The sequence below is a fragment of the Stegastes partitus genome, unplaced genomic scaffold (genome assembly GCF_000690725.1).
Source record: "Stegastes partitus isolate 25-593 unplaced genomic scaffold, Stegastes_partitus-1.0.2 Scaffold255, whole genome shotgun sequence".
Classification (NCBI taxonomy): Eukaryota; Metazoa; Chordata; class Actinopteri; family Pomacentridae; genus Stegastes; species Stegastes partitus.
Genome location: NW_007577986.1, coordinates 223,433 through 240,062, shown reverse-complemented (window position 1 = coordinate 240,062; position 16,630 = coordinate 223,433). Strand labels below are relative to the sequence as shown.

Genomic DNA, 16,630 nt, shown 5'->3' with positions numbered 1-16,630 from the left:
CAAGCACAACAATGACAAAGTTCCTTTGTTCAAAACTGGAAGAATGTGAGGCCACGAGCAGCCTGTACAGTGGGCAAACAGAAGAGTGGCAAAGTGAAGCCCTGCTGGTAGTGATATCATTATGCTGTGTGTCCAGTCCGGACAAGGGGACCAGAGTGAGACCGGGGTGGAGGGGATGTAATCTCCTCATTGAATGGGTTTGTGTGTGTGTGTGTGTGTGTGTGTGTGTGTGTGTGTGTGCGCATGTGTGTGTGTGCGCATGCGCGTCTTTGTGCTGTGCTGGTTGTGTGTTTTTGTCTCCAAGACAGTGTGTGTGTGTAAGTGGAGGATTAGCGTGCCTCTCCAGTCCTCTGGCTGTAATCAGATGGGACACTGGCTCCATGACGGCCCGCAACCCCCACCACCACCCACTGCGGGAGCGCCTCTATCCCTTTCACCCTGTCATGTGTGTTTGCCGGCTGGTCTTAGGACCCTGGCGGTATGTTAGGAGTTAAAACAATTATTCTTGCTCACATCACAAAGCCCTTTTTTTTTTTCTTTCTTGCTTTCTTTTTTTTTTTTTTCTTTACAAATTTTGCTTCCGCCAGCGAGAGTGACAGAAAAACCTCTCTTCATTCGAACCCAGTCCTGGGACCTGATGCCACATGGCATGTTGGACATGTTGCGTGTTTGTTTCTTTCGGTGCGGTTCTTCTAAGCTGAGCTGCTGAACTGGTGTAAAAGTGAGAGTCCAGCGCTGAGGAGGGGAAAGCTGCAGCAGCCTCATCAGTGCGTCGGTTAGATAAACAGCCATCAGTGATCAGGTTAGTCTGAGCCCTCTGACCCTGGTCTGGCCTGTCTGCTGTTAGTTTGACCCTTAACCTCTCCCTTTGTCTTTCAGACTCAACATGCAGGACAACCCAAACGCACTCGCTCACCCCCTCCTACCCCACAGTCATACACACACATACACACAAACACACTCCTACTTGGCCTCTTATCCTTGACAGCCCTTACGCTAATATTAAGATCTACTTCAGTGATTTCAGGGCTGTTTCAGCCATAAACTCTCATTTAAGGGAAAATTAGTTTGGGTCTGAGTCTTGCTACTATACTGTCCTTAACAGCATTAGGCCATTCTTGTGGCTTTTAAATACCAACAAGGATGGATAGTACCATTCAAATAAACCTCCAGCATCCTGCTTTGTTACAACATCTGTAATGGCCAAGCTTTTCATTGTTATACATTATTGTATTTCCATTGTGCCGTCCTCTTAGTGCCATACAGTGCCTGCTAATTCTAATTACAGATACACATGAATCCATCAAACATCTTACAATGAGGTCCGCTCAGCTACTGAACACAACCTGCTCCGACGAAGCTCTTAAAACAGCCATCGCTCATCAGAACAAGCTTTGGTAAGATGTTGGAGATTCTGGAAAGCCCCTTAGGAAAGAAAAAAAATCCCTCCAGGCTCAGACATGGAATTTTAATCTTTACTTTCAAACTTTTATAACATGTAAAATGCTTAGATCTTAGCCTTCCGTATTCTCTATGGTGTTCCAGCGTAGTAGCTGTTTTACTAGCGCCACGCTAGTCAGGAAGCACCAAGCTGTCGCCCTTTGCTGCCACAGAGACGGAGCACCATCAGACCCACAGAGACAAACCGTAATCAGCTTTACCAATTACGTTCCATCTCAGACCACTTATTCCACACAAAATGGCATCACTAATGCCAGACATCACACAAATGCCTCTCAGAGTTCTGCAAGAGACTCCGGCACGCATTTATATATTCAAACAAATAGTTCGGACTGTAATGAAAAAAGCTTTAAATAAGTCTTTGATGTCTTTTTTTTTTTTTTTTTAAACGTCTTTACAAGAGAAATTGCCCTGCACAGCTGGAGAGTAGCTTTAACATACAACACAGCAGAAACATGAGCTGTCCTCAGCAAGCCTCCCAGTTTAGTGCATGCAAAATTGCAGTTCTGCAGGCCAAATGAGTGACATTTAAAAATGTCAGTCTTTCCTGCTTTGAACATGGGCCGTCTCGAGTGAGCACAGGACAGGACAGACTTGTGTGTGGGTCTGTTAGAAACAATCATGGATGAGTAAATTTGAAATTTGGATAAGGATGAGAAAATGAGTCGATGAACTGGGCAGGAGGAGAGGAGTCAGTGGTGTGTGTGTGTGGCTGTGTGTGTCTGTGTGTGTCTTGGTTGGAGGGGGGGGCGCGTTGGGGAGATAATGATAAGCACCACTTAGGCTCTTTGATCACAAAGGTTCATCAATCTACCGTCCGACCAGTGTGTCTGAGAAAGTCCTCTACTGATGGATTAGGATCCTTTACACACACATACACAAGCCACACTGTTTAAAATTAACCAAAGCTTTCCTCTCTTAAGTCTTTCCCAGCCATGCAGAGGTCATCACAGAGCGCCGTTACTGTACGCGCAAGCATGAAGCGATGTAACCCACTTTTTTAGAGTTGGAGGCCCCCCGAGGTCTTGTTCTGTCTCCCTCTTTGTCCCCCCCCCCACCCTCCTCGTCCTGACCTAAGTTTGTCTGGAGACAAAGGGTTAAGGAGGACCAGACCCTCTGAAGAGCTGCCTGCTTAACCTCTGACCTCGTGGTGTATGAGAGAGAGAGGGAGAAAGGAAGAAAGAGAAAAAGAGACTGAGAGAAAGGCGGTTCTGACAACTTCTGACAGGCACAGAACTATGTCATTGAATGTAAATACACTCGTTTTGGAGTTTAACGATTTCACAACCTTTGCAAACTGCTCTTTGTCGTTAACTCTGAGGTGCAAGAGGTTGGCTATTTTTTTTTGTGAGAAACACACAGACACACGATATCAGGAAGTCTAAAAGAAGTCGGGGACCACCAGCACACCCCCACCTTTCTTTGTCCTCCACCCCGACAGGCCCCTCCTCTCTCTGGGCAGCAGGTTGCTGGTGAGTCGGTCCAGCTGGTGTCGACTGGAGATGCCAAACAACCTGTCAGAGATAAGAAGAGGTGGACAAGGTTTGCGCAGCACCCAGACCACTCTGAGAGTTTCACCGCTGAGAACAGTTAGAGACACTGGGGTCCGTTATGCTTGATAAGACAGTAATAGTAAACACTGTTACACTTTAAACAATCCTCTATAACACGGCTGAACGAGGCTACGCTTGTTATCAGCTCCTTCATATTCATACATGCATTGAAACTGATAACATGCACTGCACTTAAAAGAGTTTCCAGTCCAGAGGTGCTGAACGTACTTTAAATAACCCACTGGGAATGTTAATAGTTTGTCTCTGCTGCTTCATCACAAAGAAGAACACTCCAACCAATTGGCTTTCTCTCTAAAATTTATTCAATTTATTTTGTTTATAAATCTGTACTTATTTTCATAGAACAGAAAAGTTTGCTTGTTTTAATCACAACTATTTATCACCACTTGGAGATGGAGGGTGAAACTGGAAACAAACCCTCAAAGAGAAACGAATATCTCTGAACAATACCATCTTGTTTCACAAGTTAACACCAAACTATTCTTTACAAATCTAGAGTAATAAATACTATTACCGGGAACAAGGCTAAAAAAAAAAAAAAAAACAACCTATAAAACAATCCTTACATCCCGTTTCCACACACACACACACACAGACACACTCACACATACAAAATCAAATACATATCAAGGAATGATGAGGATCTCCTCTCTGCAAACTGATGGTTTGTAATGTTCGAGCACCTTATCACAAGTTACTGCATGTCAAAACACCTGGACAGCAATATAAAAACTGCATCATAACACAAAAATAACCCAAAAATCTCAGCTTGCTTCTATTTTGCACAAAAAGAGTCACAAATGTTTCTTTACAGTTAGCTACGAGGATGGAAGTGTCCCAAATCTGCAAGGAAATGTGCTGAACCGAATCTAGTCGAGGCAATTAATGGAGTAATGGAGGGTTATGACAGGGACAATTTCAGATTTAAAAATAAAGAGACTAATATGTGTTGGTGCGTCAACATTATCACATTTACAGCACTGTGTTTCTTTGTGTTTGCTGAGCAATCCTCACATGTCAAGGATCAACACTGGACTCATGAATAATTCACAAACGAAAATGGGCCAACGCACGCACGCACAAAACACGCAGCGCTCCGGCTCCGACTGGTCAACCGGGGACAAAAGAGAGCCGCACGCTCATTGGTCAGCTCTCAGTGAACAGAGAAAGCCGATTGGTCAGACGGGGGTGACTGAGAGGACAGCAGTGACAGCTGTGTGACGCTGAGTTGTGCATTTACCCAGAATGCAACGGAAAGAGTGTTTACAGGTCCTTCAGCCTGTAGCTCGGTCTAAACAAACTGTTTATCTCTATGGTGCAGCGCCTGCAGCTACTACTGCCTGTCTCATTGGAAATTAACTCATAGCATCCTTGAGCTGAGCTGACATAGGCTTTACATATACACAGCCGCGCACACACACACACACACACACACTCATGCAGACAACTCATGCCTTTTCTCCTTCACTGAGACTGAGCATGGAGCCGTGCTTTGCTCCACTAAAGAGAAAAAAAAAAATGTCTCCCTCGGGCTCTGCTGTGAGAGCTGAGATTATTTTGGTCAGTAAATGTTACTGCCTGTCTGACAATGGGTCACAATTTACATCCTTCACAATGCAAAAAGTGGGAGTCATTGAGAGGATAACAGCCTGTAGTGCTGTTCGTGGTCTGGCCTGAACAGGGCTCACAGTGCAAACATTTGGTTGACGCCAGTCTTTGAGTTACACAAAGACAATAGAATACAACTTTGATGTTCATTGTGCTGCACAGAAGGAGCAACACTTTTTTTTCTCAAACGTTTGATGCATCCTAGATGTCCAGATCCGGTCCTTAACAATCCGCTGCTCCTTCCAGCACAAGGGAGAGACATGACTAACAGATGAGACCTCTTCACATGGCACAAAAATCACACTTTTCACAATTATTTTACAAAAGTATGAGCATATTCAGTCCGTACACAGTGCAGCATCTTTCAGAAGAGCAGAAAGGAACCTCTGTCCACTCATCAGTCTTTCTGGGTCATCCTCTGGTTCAGTTAGGAGGCTGCACTCCATTCTGGCACTCCACACCGGATGTGTGTGTGCGTCTCTAGTGTGTGGTAGAGAGGAGGAGACAGGTTGGGCGTGTAGCGAGGATACTCTCTGAGAGGAGAGCTGAGCTGCCTGCTGTGAATGTTTTGGGAGCTCTGAGATGGAGGTCCGGAGCTTTGGGTCTGGTAGGGATCGTGGGTGATGTGTTCTCCCAGCGGCGGAGAGCTCTGGTGGGCTATAGCGCTGAGTCGAGAGCCCTGTGGGCTGGAGCTGTAAGGGGGGTGAGGAGTGTAAGGCGGGTAGGGCTCCATGGGGGTCATGGCGGCAGGAAGCGGGCAGGTGTATGACCAGGATGCACAGCTGAGTTCATCCATTCTGGGCTCCGAGCTGGCAAACATGCACGCCTGACGCTGTCCCAGGTCTGAGCTGTAGGGGGAGTCGGTGAGGCCCAGGGCAGGGTTGGTGGAGAGACCAGATGGAGGAGGAGGGTAGGAGGAGGGGTGGTAGTAAGATTCGCCCTCACTTGGGGAGCTACCAGCGAAGGGTTTCTTGTAGGGATGCTGGTTTCCTGAAGAGCAGTTCTCCTCCACTACAGAGACACAGAGAAAAACGTGGTTAATTTTCTATTTGACGTTAATGAGAAGCGAAAACTGGGAACGCTTCCGCTCGGAGTTTTACGACTTCCCATTTACGAGAGTTCAAGTAGCTGAGATGAGAACAAAATGTACACATGAAGTGAAATTGAATTAGTTTGACTGATTTTAGAATGTAAACATGATGTCAGGGTTAAAGTGCAATTTATCTGCAGCGTCGGTATCACAGTGACATGAAACCCAGAACTATTAGGAACAGTGACTATCAGTGCAGACTCTACTGGCTGTTACGCACAAAGAGAAATCCCTTAACGATTAGTTGACTGATTGTTTCTCCTTTGAAGCTGAACTTAGAAAATGTTTTGGAATTAACTATTTTTACATGTATTTTTTTCTGAGTTCTATGAGCTAAAGTATAAACAATGAGAAGTCTGATTCTCAGCAAGGTTCAGAAGTAGTTGTACAGTCATTGTTGCTGATTTTCTTCTTTCTGCTGCTGATTATTACGTCTGAATAGAACCATGCAAGCGTACGTAAACGGGCAGACATGAAGATAAATGATTTATTCATTCATTCAGCTGCTGCCTGAGTAAATCTGATGCTAATTAGACATAGTTTGCAAACACAAATTGTACGCTTGAAACCGCACAGAATAGTATAAAATTGTTTTGCTACTGTATAAAATAGTTTTTGCAGTGGCTCTGCTACTGCTCAGATAGAGATTGGTTTCTATTCATTTCAACAGACTATAAAAACAACCTGAAGAGACTTTAAATGTTGCATACATTTACATGATCATCATGACTCCTATCTACATTTTAAAAACCTGTTTTATGAAGACAGCAGTTTTGGGCAACTGACTGATTTTTTATAAAGTATTTATTCGGAAAGCTAGTTTGGTTAGTACTGATTGGAGATTATTACTAACATTAAATTCGTAAATGTGCATTTAACATCAATTAATAACAATTTTCTGCTACTTAAATTATATTTTTTCATTTTTTTATGAGTGTAGAATTATTGTATTCTTCTATATTTGTGTTGATTTGGGTATATTTTGTTTATAATTAATTTATATGTTATTAATATGTTATTACAAGGTTATTACTATGTCATTATGAGTCATTGCCAAGCTGTATTTTTTTGTGTGCTTCTCTGCTAATCTGCTATGTAGAGAAAGAAAATAATATTTTTTATTGTATTTTATTTTTTTAAATATATTGTGTCAAAATTACTTTAAAGTAATTAAATTTAAAAATTCAAATTAACCCTCCTGTTACCTTCAAATGTACTGACATCTTTTGTCCTTGGGTTCAATTTGACCCCAGCAATTTAAACCTCCACAAAATATCATCATATTTTATGTGTAAATAGTCCTTTAAACAAAACTGAAAAAATATATCAATGACTTATTTAGAGATATTAAACATTTAATGGAGTCAAATTGACCCCAAAGATAATAAGAGGTTTTAAAAAATAAGTAATTTTTGAAAATACTTTTATTTACTTTAAAAGTAATGCAATAAAAGAACCACCAAGTAAAAATACATGGATCATATCTGCACTACTAAGTCATTGTTCATCGTCCTTCTACCTTTTCTCTTGTTGCAGTGGTAAACCTGCGGCTGCTGTCCGCGCTGCAGGTGTGGATGAGGCAGGCTGTAGTGCGAGGACGGAGGGCTCAGCAGCTCCTGAGGACTGTTTCGGGTCAAGCCGTTCTCACAGCTGTAGGGGGACCTAACGGCCTCAGGGGAGCCCCGCAGACCACGACTCTCCCCGCTGAACGGACTCCCAGAGGAGCAGGCTCTCTGACGGACAGTGCTGCGAGGGACCACGGGGTAATCCTTACTGCAACACAAAGAAGCAACAGTTTGCATCAGGAAGGCTGCACAGAACCGCCTCTGCTGAATCTGTTCAGGTATTATTTTTTAGGAACATATTCTGCGTGGTGGTATTCTTGTTTTTTTTTTCTTCCCTTTACTTCAGGTCTACTTAGATATTCTCCATCCTTTCAGCTCTGATTTCTTTCTGTACACACTGGCCTCTTGGTGAACTCTGTGGTATGTGGAAGACAGCAGGCCACATCTCCCTGACTCCTGCTGAAATAGTGACACACACACAGGCATGCGCGCGCACACACACACACACAGCCAGTGCTGTTGTGAGATAATTCACCGCTCTAAAAATAAACATCCATCTGTGTGTCACTTCAGATAGACTCTCCGCTCCTCTCCTCTCCGCCGACCGCAGCAGCACGACGACGACGACGCAGGAGCGCTGCACTCATGCCGTCCTCTCTCCCTTCATTGTCCTCCCTCGTCTTTCTTCTCCCTCCCCTCAATAACGGCCTCTCCCATTGGCTCGCTAAAACCCTTTAAAGTGCCTGCCACAACACCACTTGAAGGGAGATTAGTTCAGCACGCAAACAGACACCATGTTGGGCCATCAGCTGATCGGCAGTGACAGCTTAATAGACCAGCAGCAACGTGATATCGTGTATTTATCAATGCGGCGCAGGAACCGATGCTCACGTTGGTGCTGCTTGTTCTGGACGAGGCTCAGATCAAGCTTCAGGTGACAAAGCCTCACATTTCTTTACAGCACTTGGCTCCACTTAGGCACACACTCACGTCTTAGACCATATGTACCCCATCATAACAGCCTCCCCCCCCGGCTGAGGGAGGGAGAGAGAGGAGACTAGAAATTGTTTCCTATGAATGCTCGCGAGCACACAGACAGCAATTACATGAACAAATCTGTACTCACCCTTGTAGCTTGGCCATGCGGTGCAGCTCATTGTCATCGCTGCCTCTGAAGCCCTTCGCAAAAGGATTATTCTCAATCTTCAGCTGTGTAATCTGAGGACAAAAACACAGAAAACCTTTGACTCGGGCTCAAGCGCCACACCGCAGCACATGCACAGGCCCAAACAATCAGTTTTTAACTGTACCCTCCATTGACTGAATCAATAGTTTACTATTAGTCAGAGGCCCTGCAGATGTTAAAAGCAGCTCCGCTGCAGCTCTCCACGGCCAACATTCCTCAGCCGCTGATGTTTCCATCGGAGCGGACAATGTTCTCGCCAGCTGACACAGAATAAACTGTTTACCCAAACAGTCGCCAGGTTTAGGGGTTTCAGGCCAAAGCTTTTAGAGGTCCAAAGCTTTGAGCTTTGATGTTAAGTCTTCAAACTTTTCTCAGTGATGTCATGAAGGTAAACCTTGGTGTTGTGAAGGATTTCATTTGGCCACAGACCAGGTCCATCCCACTGCAGGACACAGGCTCAGGTCCACACAAACTTTGAAGTGCCGAAAATACTGATAGGCTCAAGAGCTCTAATTTATATAGAAGATGCAGTGAGTACACAAGTGGCCTATTAATAGTCTTTGTTTTTCTATACATGGAATTCTGAAGTTTAGGTCTTTTTTAACACAAAAAAACAAACTTTATTGCACAGGCTGTAATACTGAAATAATCACTTTACACTATTCTGACTACTGCTAGTAATAATAATATAATAATATATAATAACTGTGATTATTCTTTAAGGTCAATAGTGATTATTATTATTGATAACTGAATTAATTTGGAATTAAAACAAACTGGCAAGTCCAACACAAAACTTTGTTCAAGTTCCCTTATTTATTTACGCTTTCTATACGTCTCACTATTTATTTGTCAGCGTTGACAGGCTGTTCCTCATGACATTTACCCAAACAGAGGGACAACAGATAACGAGGCAGCTGCATCAGAGTCAAAGTTAAATTTAATTTAATTTACCAGCAGTTATAAAAAAAAAAAAATATAGCAATGCCAGTAATCGGATTAAGGCTAAATATCAGATGCCATAATCAGCCAGGCCACTAATTTTTATTTTAATCATCATCATCAGAATTATTATTAAGTATTAAAATGTGAAATACGATATATGTTTTTATTATATTTTATGTATTATACAGTGAAGTCATTGTGATAAAATGGATAGTAAATAATCACAATAATTACATTTAAGTAGTATTAACTTTTAACCACTGAGTCGCACATCCAGTGTTTAATAACAATAATAATACTGTTGTTAATAATAGTGATCAATAATATTAATAGTACTTTTGTAGTTTATTTACAATATTTCTGCTGTTCAGAATAGAAATAAACTGTACAGTGCATGCTTAGGTCTAAACTACAAGATACATCTCCTGTTGTATAAAAAAAAATCAGGCTTCGTGATGGATTAAATTGGGGATTTATTTTCTGAGTCTGGTTTGTGCTTATTCATAGATTTTTATTGTAAGATAAATTCAATTAAATACTACATTTAAGTGGAGGATAAAAGTGTGCAGATTGGTCTTCTGTTTTAATTTTAGGTGAGATATAATATCTACAAATGAGGACAAAATCTGCTGCCAAACTGTGTAGAAAAATTATGGTTGAAATGTATTAATGTGATCGCTTTTTGTTGAAGTTATTTGTTGTGAAAATGAAATGTGATCAAATTGAGGCTCGCTCGTTGAAAAGCTAATTAGTGGACTGACTCAAGGCTGCAAGTCTTTCTAGTGAAAAAAAAAAAGGCTGAGAAGCCAAAACCAGCTGAGATCAAGGGAAAGAAACAGGTCGTTATAGACCAACACACACACACACACACACACACACACACACAAAGAAAAAGATTTTATGTTTACTTGTTTACAAATACCAAGTAAGGACACATGAACAAAGAGGATGAAAACTGACTGTCTGTTTACAAAACAGTGAATTACTGACAAACAGTGTGTGTGTGTGTGTGTGTGTGTTCACATTGGTGTGTGTGTGTGTGTGTGTGTGTTAGAGGTTGTTTGATTGTGACCAGTGACCAAAGTCCAAACTTTCCAAATAGTCACAGATTGGACATTAGCAAAGATCTGATTTGCCAACATATAAGTGTGAGATCCGTTTCCATAACTGTGAAGTAACATTTAACCCAACCAATGAAAGAGCTCTACAACCCAAACAACAAATGATGTCCAAACATCAGTGCTGAATTCTTTCAATTCAATATATTTCCATTGTGTCGACTTTGAGTGACCTCATCGTATTTATAGATCTGTTCAAACCACCAATATTTCACTGCATTAGTTTCATCCATAACCGAGGAGGCAGCTCAGACATTTTGAAGTGAGCCTTTGTATCACTTTTAGCTCTGTTTCACACTGTGCCGTGCACAAAACCTACCTTGTGGTTCTGATAGGACGTCACAGCGATGAAGGCGGTCTCGGAGAAGACGTGAGTGCAGAAAGCCGTGTTTTTGGAGCCGAAGCCGTTGTTCTCGTCCGCCTTGACGATGTGGAGCCTCGGCTGGTATTTGTGCATGGAGTTAAGTATTATCTGCACAGGCGAGAGATTGAGAGGGTGAGGCTGACAGGCCTGTCATGTTTGCAGAAACCCACCACCAGATGCTGGGACCTGGACGATAGAGTCCAGGTGGAGACTAAAGCCCATCTAGCTGCTTTGATTTCCAGCTTTGTTGGCTTAGATGAATGTTTAGGACAGAGGTTCATGGTGTCGCCTACATATCAGCAGGATCAGACTGATGTAAGTTGAAAGAGAAGTAATAATTGATCTGTGTTTATAAGGCCACCCTCCGAGGCTGCAACCCAAATCTGCCACAATACTGTGAGTCCTGCATGAGCAGACGGCTGGATATGGTGCATTTTTTTAAATGTGCTTTGGTCAGAAAAATTATTTTAAAAAAAGGGTTTGCTGTTATTAAAATTCAGACATGACACCAAGTAGCCACCACCTTAAAACAAAGTGACGTGTGGAGCACATTATTCATTATTATTTTAAACTTACTAATTTAATAATGGAATACATGTTTAAGAGAGTAGACTGCAGATCATGTGAAGTCTAAATAATAATTCTTAAAACTCACTGTGCTCAAGTTAGCAGACTATTTCAGCTGAGTGACAGAAACTCTGCAAGTTCTGGAAAGTTTGATGAGATTTACACTTTATTTATTCTGAGGCTGCAGAATGTGACCCAAACAGATCAGTAGCCTAGAACTATAATAACTCTGTGAATTCAACGCGCAGTCTAAACTGTTTCCCACGACACTGACAACTCCACAAGTGGTTTTTAATTGGATCGCGGCCCTCTGTGTATGCGCGTGGGCGCGAGCACGTTTGTTTATCCGGGGGGCTCAGTTTAATCGGAGTGACGTGTCCACCGGTGACATGCATTAGCTAATGGACTTTGGAGTCACTGAAATCATTATCTGTCACTTAAAAAGCCTCAAAGATCACATTTCTGTTTGCGTCTGCGTGCGCATGCGTCGGGCACCCAGACGCGTGCGTAAAAAAAAAAAGGATGGCCCGCGTTCACCTGCTCCCGCGCCCTGCAGTGTGTGTGAGTGTGTGCGAGTGTGTGCGTGCTGCTGTGGGGTAAAATGGAGCAATGCACGCCGGGAAAGAGTCTCAGCTCTTGCACAGTGTGTGTCCGCTGTGCCCTCGTGGTGATTTGTGCCATGTTGTGATGTCGGCTGAGTTATATTCAGAGGACTGAGCTCCATGTGCTACCAGCTGAGTGCAGGAGGGACCGGACCCGGGCAGCAGTTTGTATCATCATTTTTCTTACATTAGAAACACATCTCACGATTAATTATTTAAAACGCATATTACAGCCACTTGGTTTGGCCCACAGACCACTTTCATTTGGCGATCCTGCGTCTCTACAGGCCCCACCACATAAACGGGCAAACATATTTAAAAATATAGCGAACACAGATAAATGGCAAAAAAAAGGAAAAGGCTTTTACATTAGCAGAATATCATTAGGAAGACAGACTCACGTGTCCAAACGGGTCCAGGTGGTTGTTGGTGAGTTTGAGCTTCTGAAAGGAGACCAGCTGACGGCTCCAGTGCGCCCCGGTGGCGGGAGAGTCCGGATGGACGTAGAGCCTTCCGGGCATCGCGGGCTCTGCTTTTCCCGTAATCGACCTGAATGTCCAAAGAAATAATCGGAAAATGTTCAGACATCGACACACTCAACGGGTCGCGGTGGTTTTGGTCCAAGCGGCCGAGCTCGGGCGGTGCCGGGCGCCCCTCGTGGCGCGTCAGGCCTCCGCTGCCTGCCGCCGGCTGCAGAAGGCCTGAAAGACTGGAGCGTTAATTAGACGGACAAAAAAAACGCAGCGTTTGGGTGGAGTTGACCCAAACAGAGCCACATCTAGAGCTTGGGTTGCCCAGATTTACTCGATCACTTCTGAAAACCTCTCTATTGGACCAGAGAGGCATTAAGGTGGGCGCTGAGTGGAAAAAACTCAAATATTTATTATTATTTAAAAAATTCAAATCACTACAAAACATCAGCAAAGACCACAGACGTCTCCTAAAGGTGCGATATTAATTATACAATGTGTGAACTCCTGTTTTTTTCTTGTCTTTTAAGTGCAGGTTGGTGAAGCTGCGCACAGTCGGTGTGTTAAAGTTGTGCAGGTGAGTTTTTGGATTTTGTTTTACACCTTATGATAAATAAATAATTTAATAAATAAATAAATAACATCTCTAAATGAAGGATAAACGCCCTGATGAAATATTGATTATTATGTGTTCAGTCCTCCATAGCTGCACTCATGGCTTCGAGTAAAGGTGACATTACTACAAAAATAAAATACATATATATTTTTTTAAATATTGCTTCTTTTTTTTTTAAGAATTGTGCAGGCTGCTATAATGGAGGGGATCGATCATCCACGTAAACGCACAGAAATCCTAAACATGTGTCCACAGCTTGGCACCGGAGCGAATCTAAACTTTTTAGTCACACCAACTTTATCCACGAACTCCTCAGTTTTCATTCTAATAAGCCGCGTCTCATCCTCACAACACTGATGGATCTCAGAGTCAGTGGTCCGTTCGGATTTCCCCTCAACGCAACACACACACACACACACACACACACACACACACACACACACACACACACACACACACACACACACACACAGCTGAATGGGAGACTTTAATCCGGCCTGTCCGCCCCGTGAACCCGTCATATTCTGATGTAACCGGCGGGCAGACACGGGGGGAAACGCGGGGAAGTAGGCCATCCCAGTCTGCAAGAAGGACCCGACCTTTACTCAGAGCAGAGGCGGGGGGAGGAGAGGAGGGTACGGAGCCACGGCGGCGCGGCTTGCCAGGAGTTCAGAGGTTTCACGCATAGAAGCAGGAGTAAGATGTAAGAATGTGGAGAGGAGGGAAAAATAATCTCGAGGTTATCCTTCTGGCTGAATAGTCATGGATGTGTTATGGAGATCTTTTAGGACGCGTCCCGTGCAGATCAATAATGTTCAATAGGTGATCAAAGTTCGGATCCTATCCGTTGCGCACACAGACGTGACATATAGACTTTACGAACCATTTATTGTCTGCAAATTTGTAGCGGTGGTCGTCTCCGGGCACGATGTCCATCAGCAGGATGTACTTGGTTTTTGGGTTCAGTCCTGTGACCTTCACTTTGTAACTGGGGAACATCCTCCTGCAGGGACACATCCAGGAGAAAATATCAATATTGATTTTCTAGCACAAGGAGGTTTAAATGATAAAAACACATGGCGTTAGATAATAATTTTTAAAAATACACATATAGGCCTCAGAGGCGCTGCTCTGAGGTAAAACACCCCGAAGGGCCTCGTGGAATGAAGCCCACATTATTTTCCTAGAAGTATTGTTTGACCACAACTCATAAAAAATCGTTCAAGCCTCGGACAGCTTTGTTAGTGGAGACACAAGAGATAAAGTCATAAAAATGAAGAAAAAAAAATCAACATAATAAGCCAAAAAAATCTAAATCTGTCAAACAGTAAGGAGTGAAATTTTTACCTCCCCGCCTTGGTGATGATCATTTCAGTTCCCACTTCATCAAACTTGGTCCAGAGCTCCCTGTCATGAAGGAAAACTTTGATTCCCTCCATCCCCTGCAGCAAAAAAACACAAACAGGACTCACTGCAAATGGACCGCAATTCAGCTGGAGGCAAAATTCAAGCAGGACGCAGGCAGCCACATTTGCAATTTAATTTTGTAAAATTAACTATAACATACATGAAATTACTGTACAATATTTTACATAGTTGGAAAAAAATATGTAGTGGTTTATGACATAAGCCGATCCCACAGTTTATTGAACAATCCCTAAACAGTAACGGTTGCTTTGCTGCTCCGCGCTGCAGCCACACATCGTTCTGGCTCAGATTTTTTCTGAAGTAAAAAAAAAAATAAAATGTACAAAGTTGTACTGGCTTAGCGGCTGTTAGGAGTTCCAATTAATAGTCTGATTAATATTTACATGATGGTCCTCAGTGCAGGCAGCTACCTGCTGCTGGCCGGACGCTGTCTGCGGGGAGGATGGAGAGTTCAAGGTGAGGCTCGGGTTCTCCTGTTTGGTCTCTTTTGGAGAATCCATGCAGTCCGAGTCCGGACGCTCTGCAAGGCCGAACTGGTCCCCTCCGTTTGCCATGTCCCACTGACACACACACACACACACACACACACACACACACACACACACACACAGTGTTTAGATCTATATTTATTTTGGTATATGGCTTGTCGTTGGTTACCGGTGAAAAATATTTAATACGACCTTCTTCCACGACAACGATTTTTTGACACCAAACCAAACCAAAAAATAAATAAATAAATAAATAAATAAAATTAAACTCCATCTATATGAGCCACAGAATCGTTTATGCACGTCTGTTTAAAATTTTGCTAATTACTGTTGGTTCTAAAAATAAAACTCAGCTCCATTAACTAAAAATATTCTCCACTGTATTTATGCCAGCTGCAGAACAATAAAAGGACGCCTTTTTTTTCTAAAACCACGACAGTCAATAAGCAGATCTTTGTTAAAGGATGCACAAGGCCGTTAATACTGGCGCTTACGCACTTTGATCTTGTAGCGAAAACCACAATTTATGACCGTGTTTGCGCAAAATAAGTCTAATGACTAACATTAGATGACGATAGCTCGCAGTGACTTGCTCTGTAACTGATCCAATAACCTAATTACAAGCTTCCACTTAGCCTGAAAGGAGATTAAATGTGCATCAACATGAACTTCAGCCATTGTTTTCGTACAGAGTCATAACAATCGATCATGCACATTTATGTGAATTTAAAAAAAAAACCCAACTTGCAGAGTGCTCTCCAGCTGCCGTGCTGGTGATATTTTCATCAGCTTTCATATTTGGCATTTCGCTCTCGGTGCACAACATGTGGAGCTTTAAATTCTATTAATAACTGAATTATGAGTTAAACTCCAGCCTGCAGCTTACAAAGTGCATATCATTGACATCAAATAAGCCAACCGCAGCCTGTGGCATGTGCGTGTGTGCATTGTGGATGGTCTCTCTGAGGGCATTTACCTCAAATGCACTGCTCTGCTCTCCCCGCACAAAACACGCTCATCCTGCTCCTGCGCACTCTGCAGGCTGTTTGCGTATTTTTGTGGCTCGCTTTATATTTCCACTGAACTATACGTTAAAAGTGCAACTGTCCAAATGTTGCCACGTCGGTTCTCAGAAATCCACCATGTTCCTTTTGTACATCTGACATATCATCGGGTTGTTTCTCGCTTCAGTGTCCACCTCGCTGCTGTTGCTGCTGCTGCGCACAAACCGCTGCTCGTCCCCCTCGCTGGCTCCAGTCCACGGCCACAGAGGAGGCTGAGATTGGTTCAAAGCGGCGGTAATTTCTCCCTCATTTAGTCCAGCGCTCGCTCCTTATTGTCCTCACGGAGCCAGCAGCAGCCCTCATATGAACCACGCTCATCAGATCTTTCATTACAAATGGAGTCAAATCCACCTCACATGTTCTGCCCTCCCCCTGCTGCCCTCCCCGCGCTGCCATAGGTCTGCACGGTGCGTCGGTTATCTGCTGCCCAAATCATGGCTTTGACACTGGCCAATCACGCGCACAGGCGGACACACACATATAC

The 16,630-nt window shown here is 43.2% G+C and overlaps 1 protein-coding gene across 1 annotated transcript; it reads right to left on the bottom strand.

Moving 5' to 3' along the window:
* Positions 1-5,070: 5,070 nt before the first annotated feature.
* tbx5b (T-box transcription factor 5b) lies at positions 5,071-16,108 on the bottom strand. Its single transcript, XM_008282021.1, has 9 exons — positions 16,059-16,108; positions 15,005-15,154; positions 14,514-14,608; positions 14,050-14,169; positions 12,482-12,629; positions 10,867-11,019; positions 8,425-8,516; positions 7,253-7,506; positions 5,071-5,654 (listed from the first exon to the last, which is right to left on the bottom strand). The coding sequence occupies exons 2-9, from the start codon at positions 15,146-15,148 to the stop codon at positions 5,071-5,073; spliced, it is 1,590 nt and encodes a 529-aa protein (XP_008280243.1). The 5' UTR covers positions 15,149-15,154; positions 16,059-16,108.
* Between the last annotated feature and the right edge of the window lie 522 nt (positions 16,109-16,630).

Excerpts from the sequence above, each read along its gene's own strand:
- tbx5b (XM_008282021.1), bottom strand. The coding sequence starts at position 15,148 with ATGGCAAACGGAGGGGACCAGTTCGGCCTTGCAGAGCGTCCGGACTCG. Across the intron at positions 14,170-14,513 it reads ATCATCACCAAGGCGGGGAG|GAGGATGTTCCCCAGTTACA; the intron begins GTAAAAATTTCA and ends GTGTCCCTGCAG. Across the intron at positions 11,020-12,481 it reads ACCTGGACCCGTTTGGACAC|ATAATACTTAACTCCATGCA; the intron begins GTGAGTCTGTCT and ends TCGCCTGTGCAG.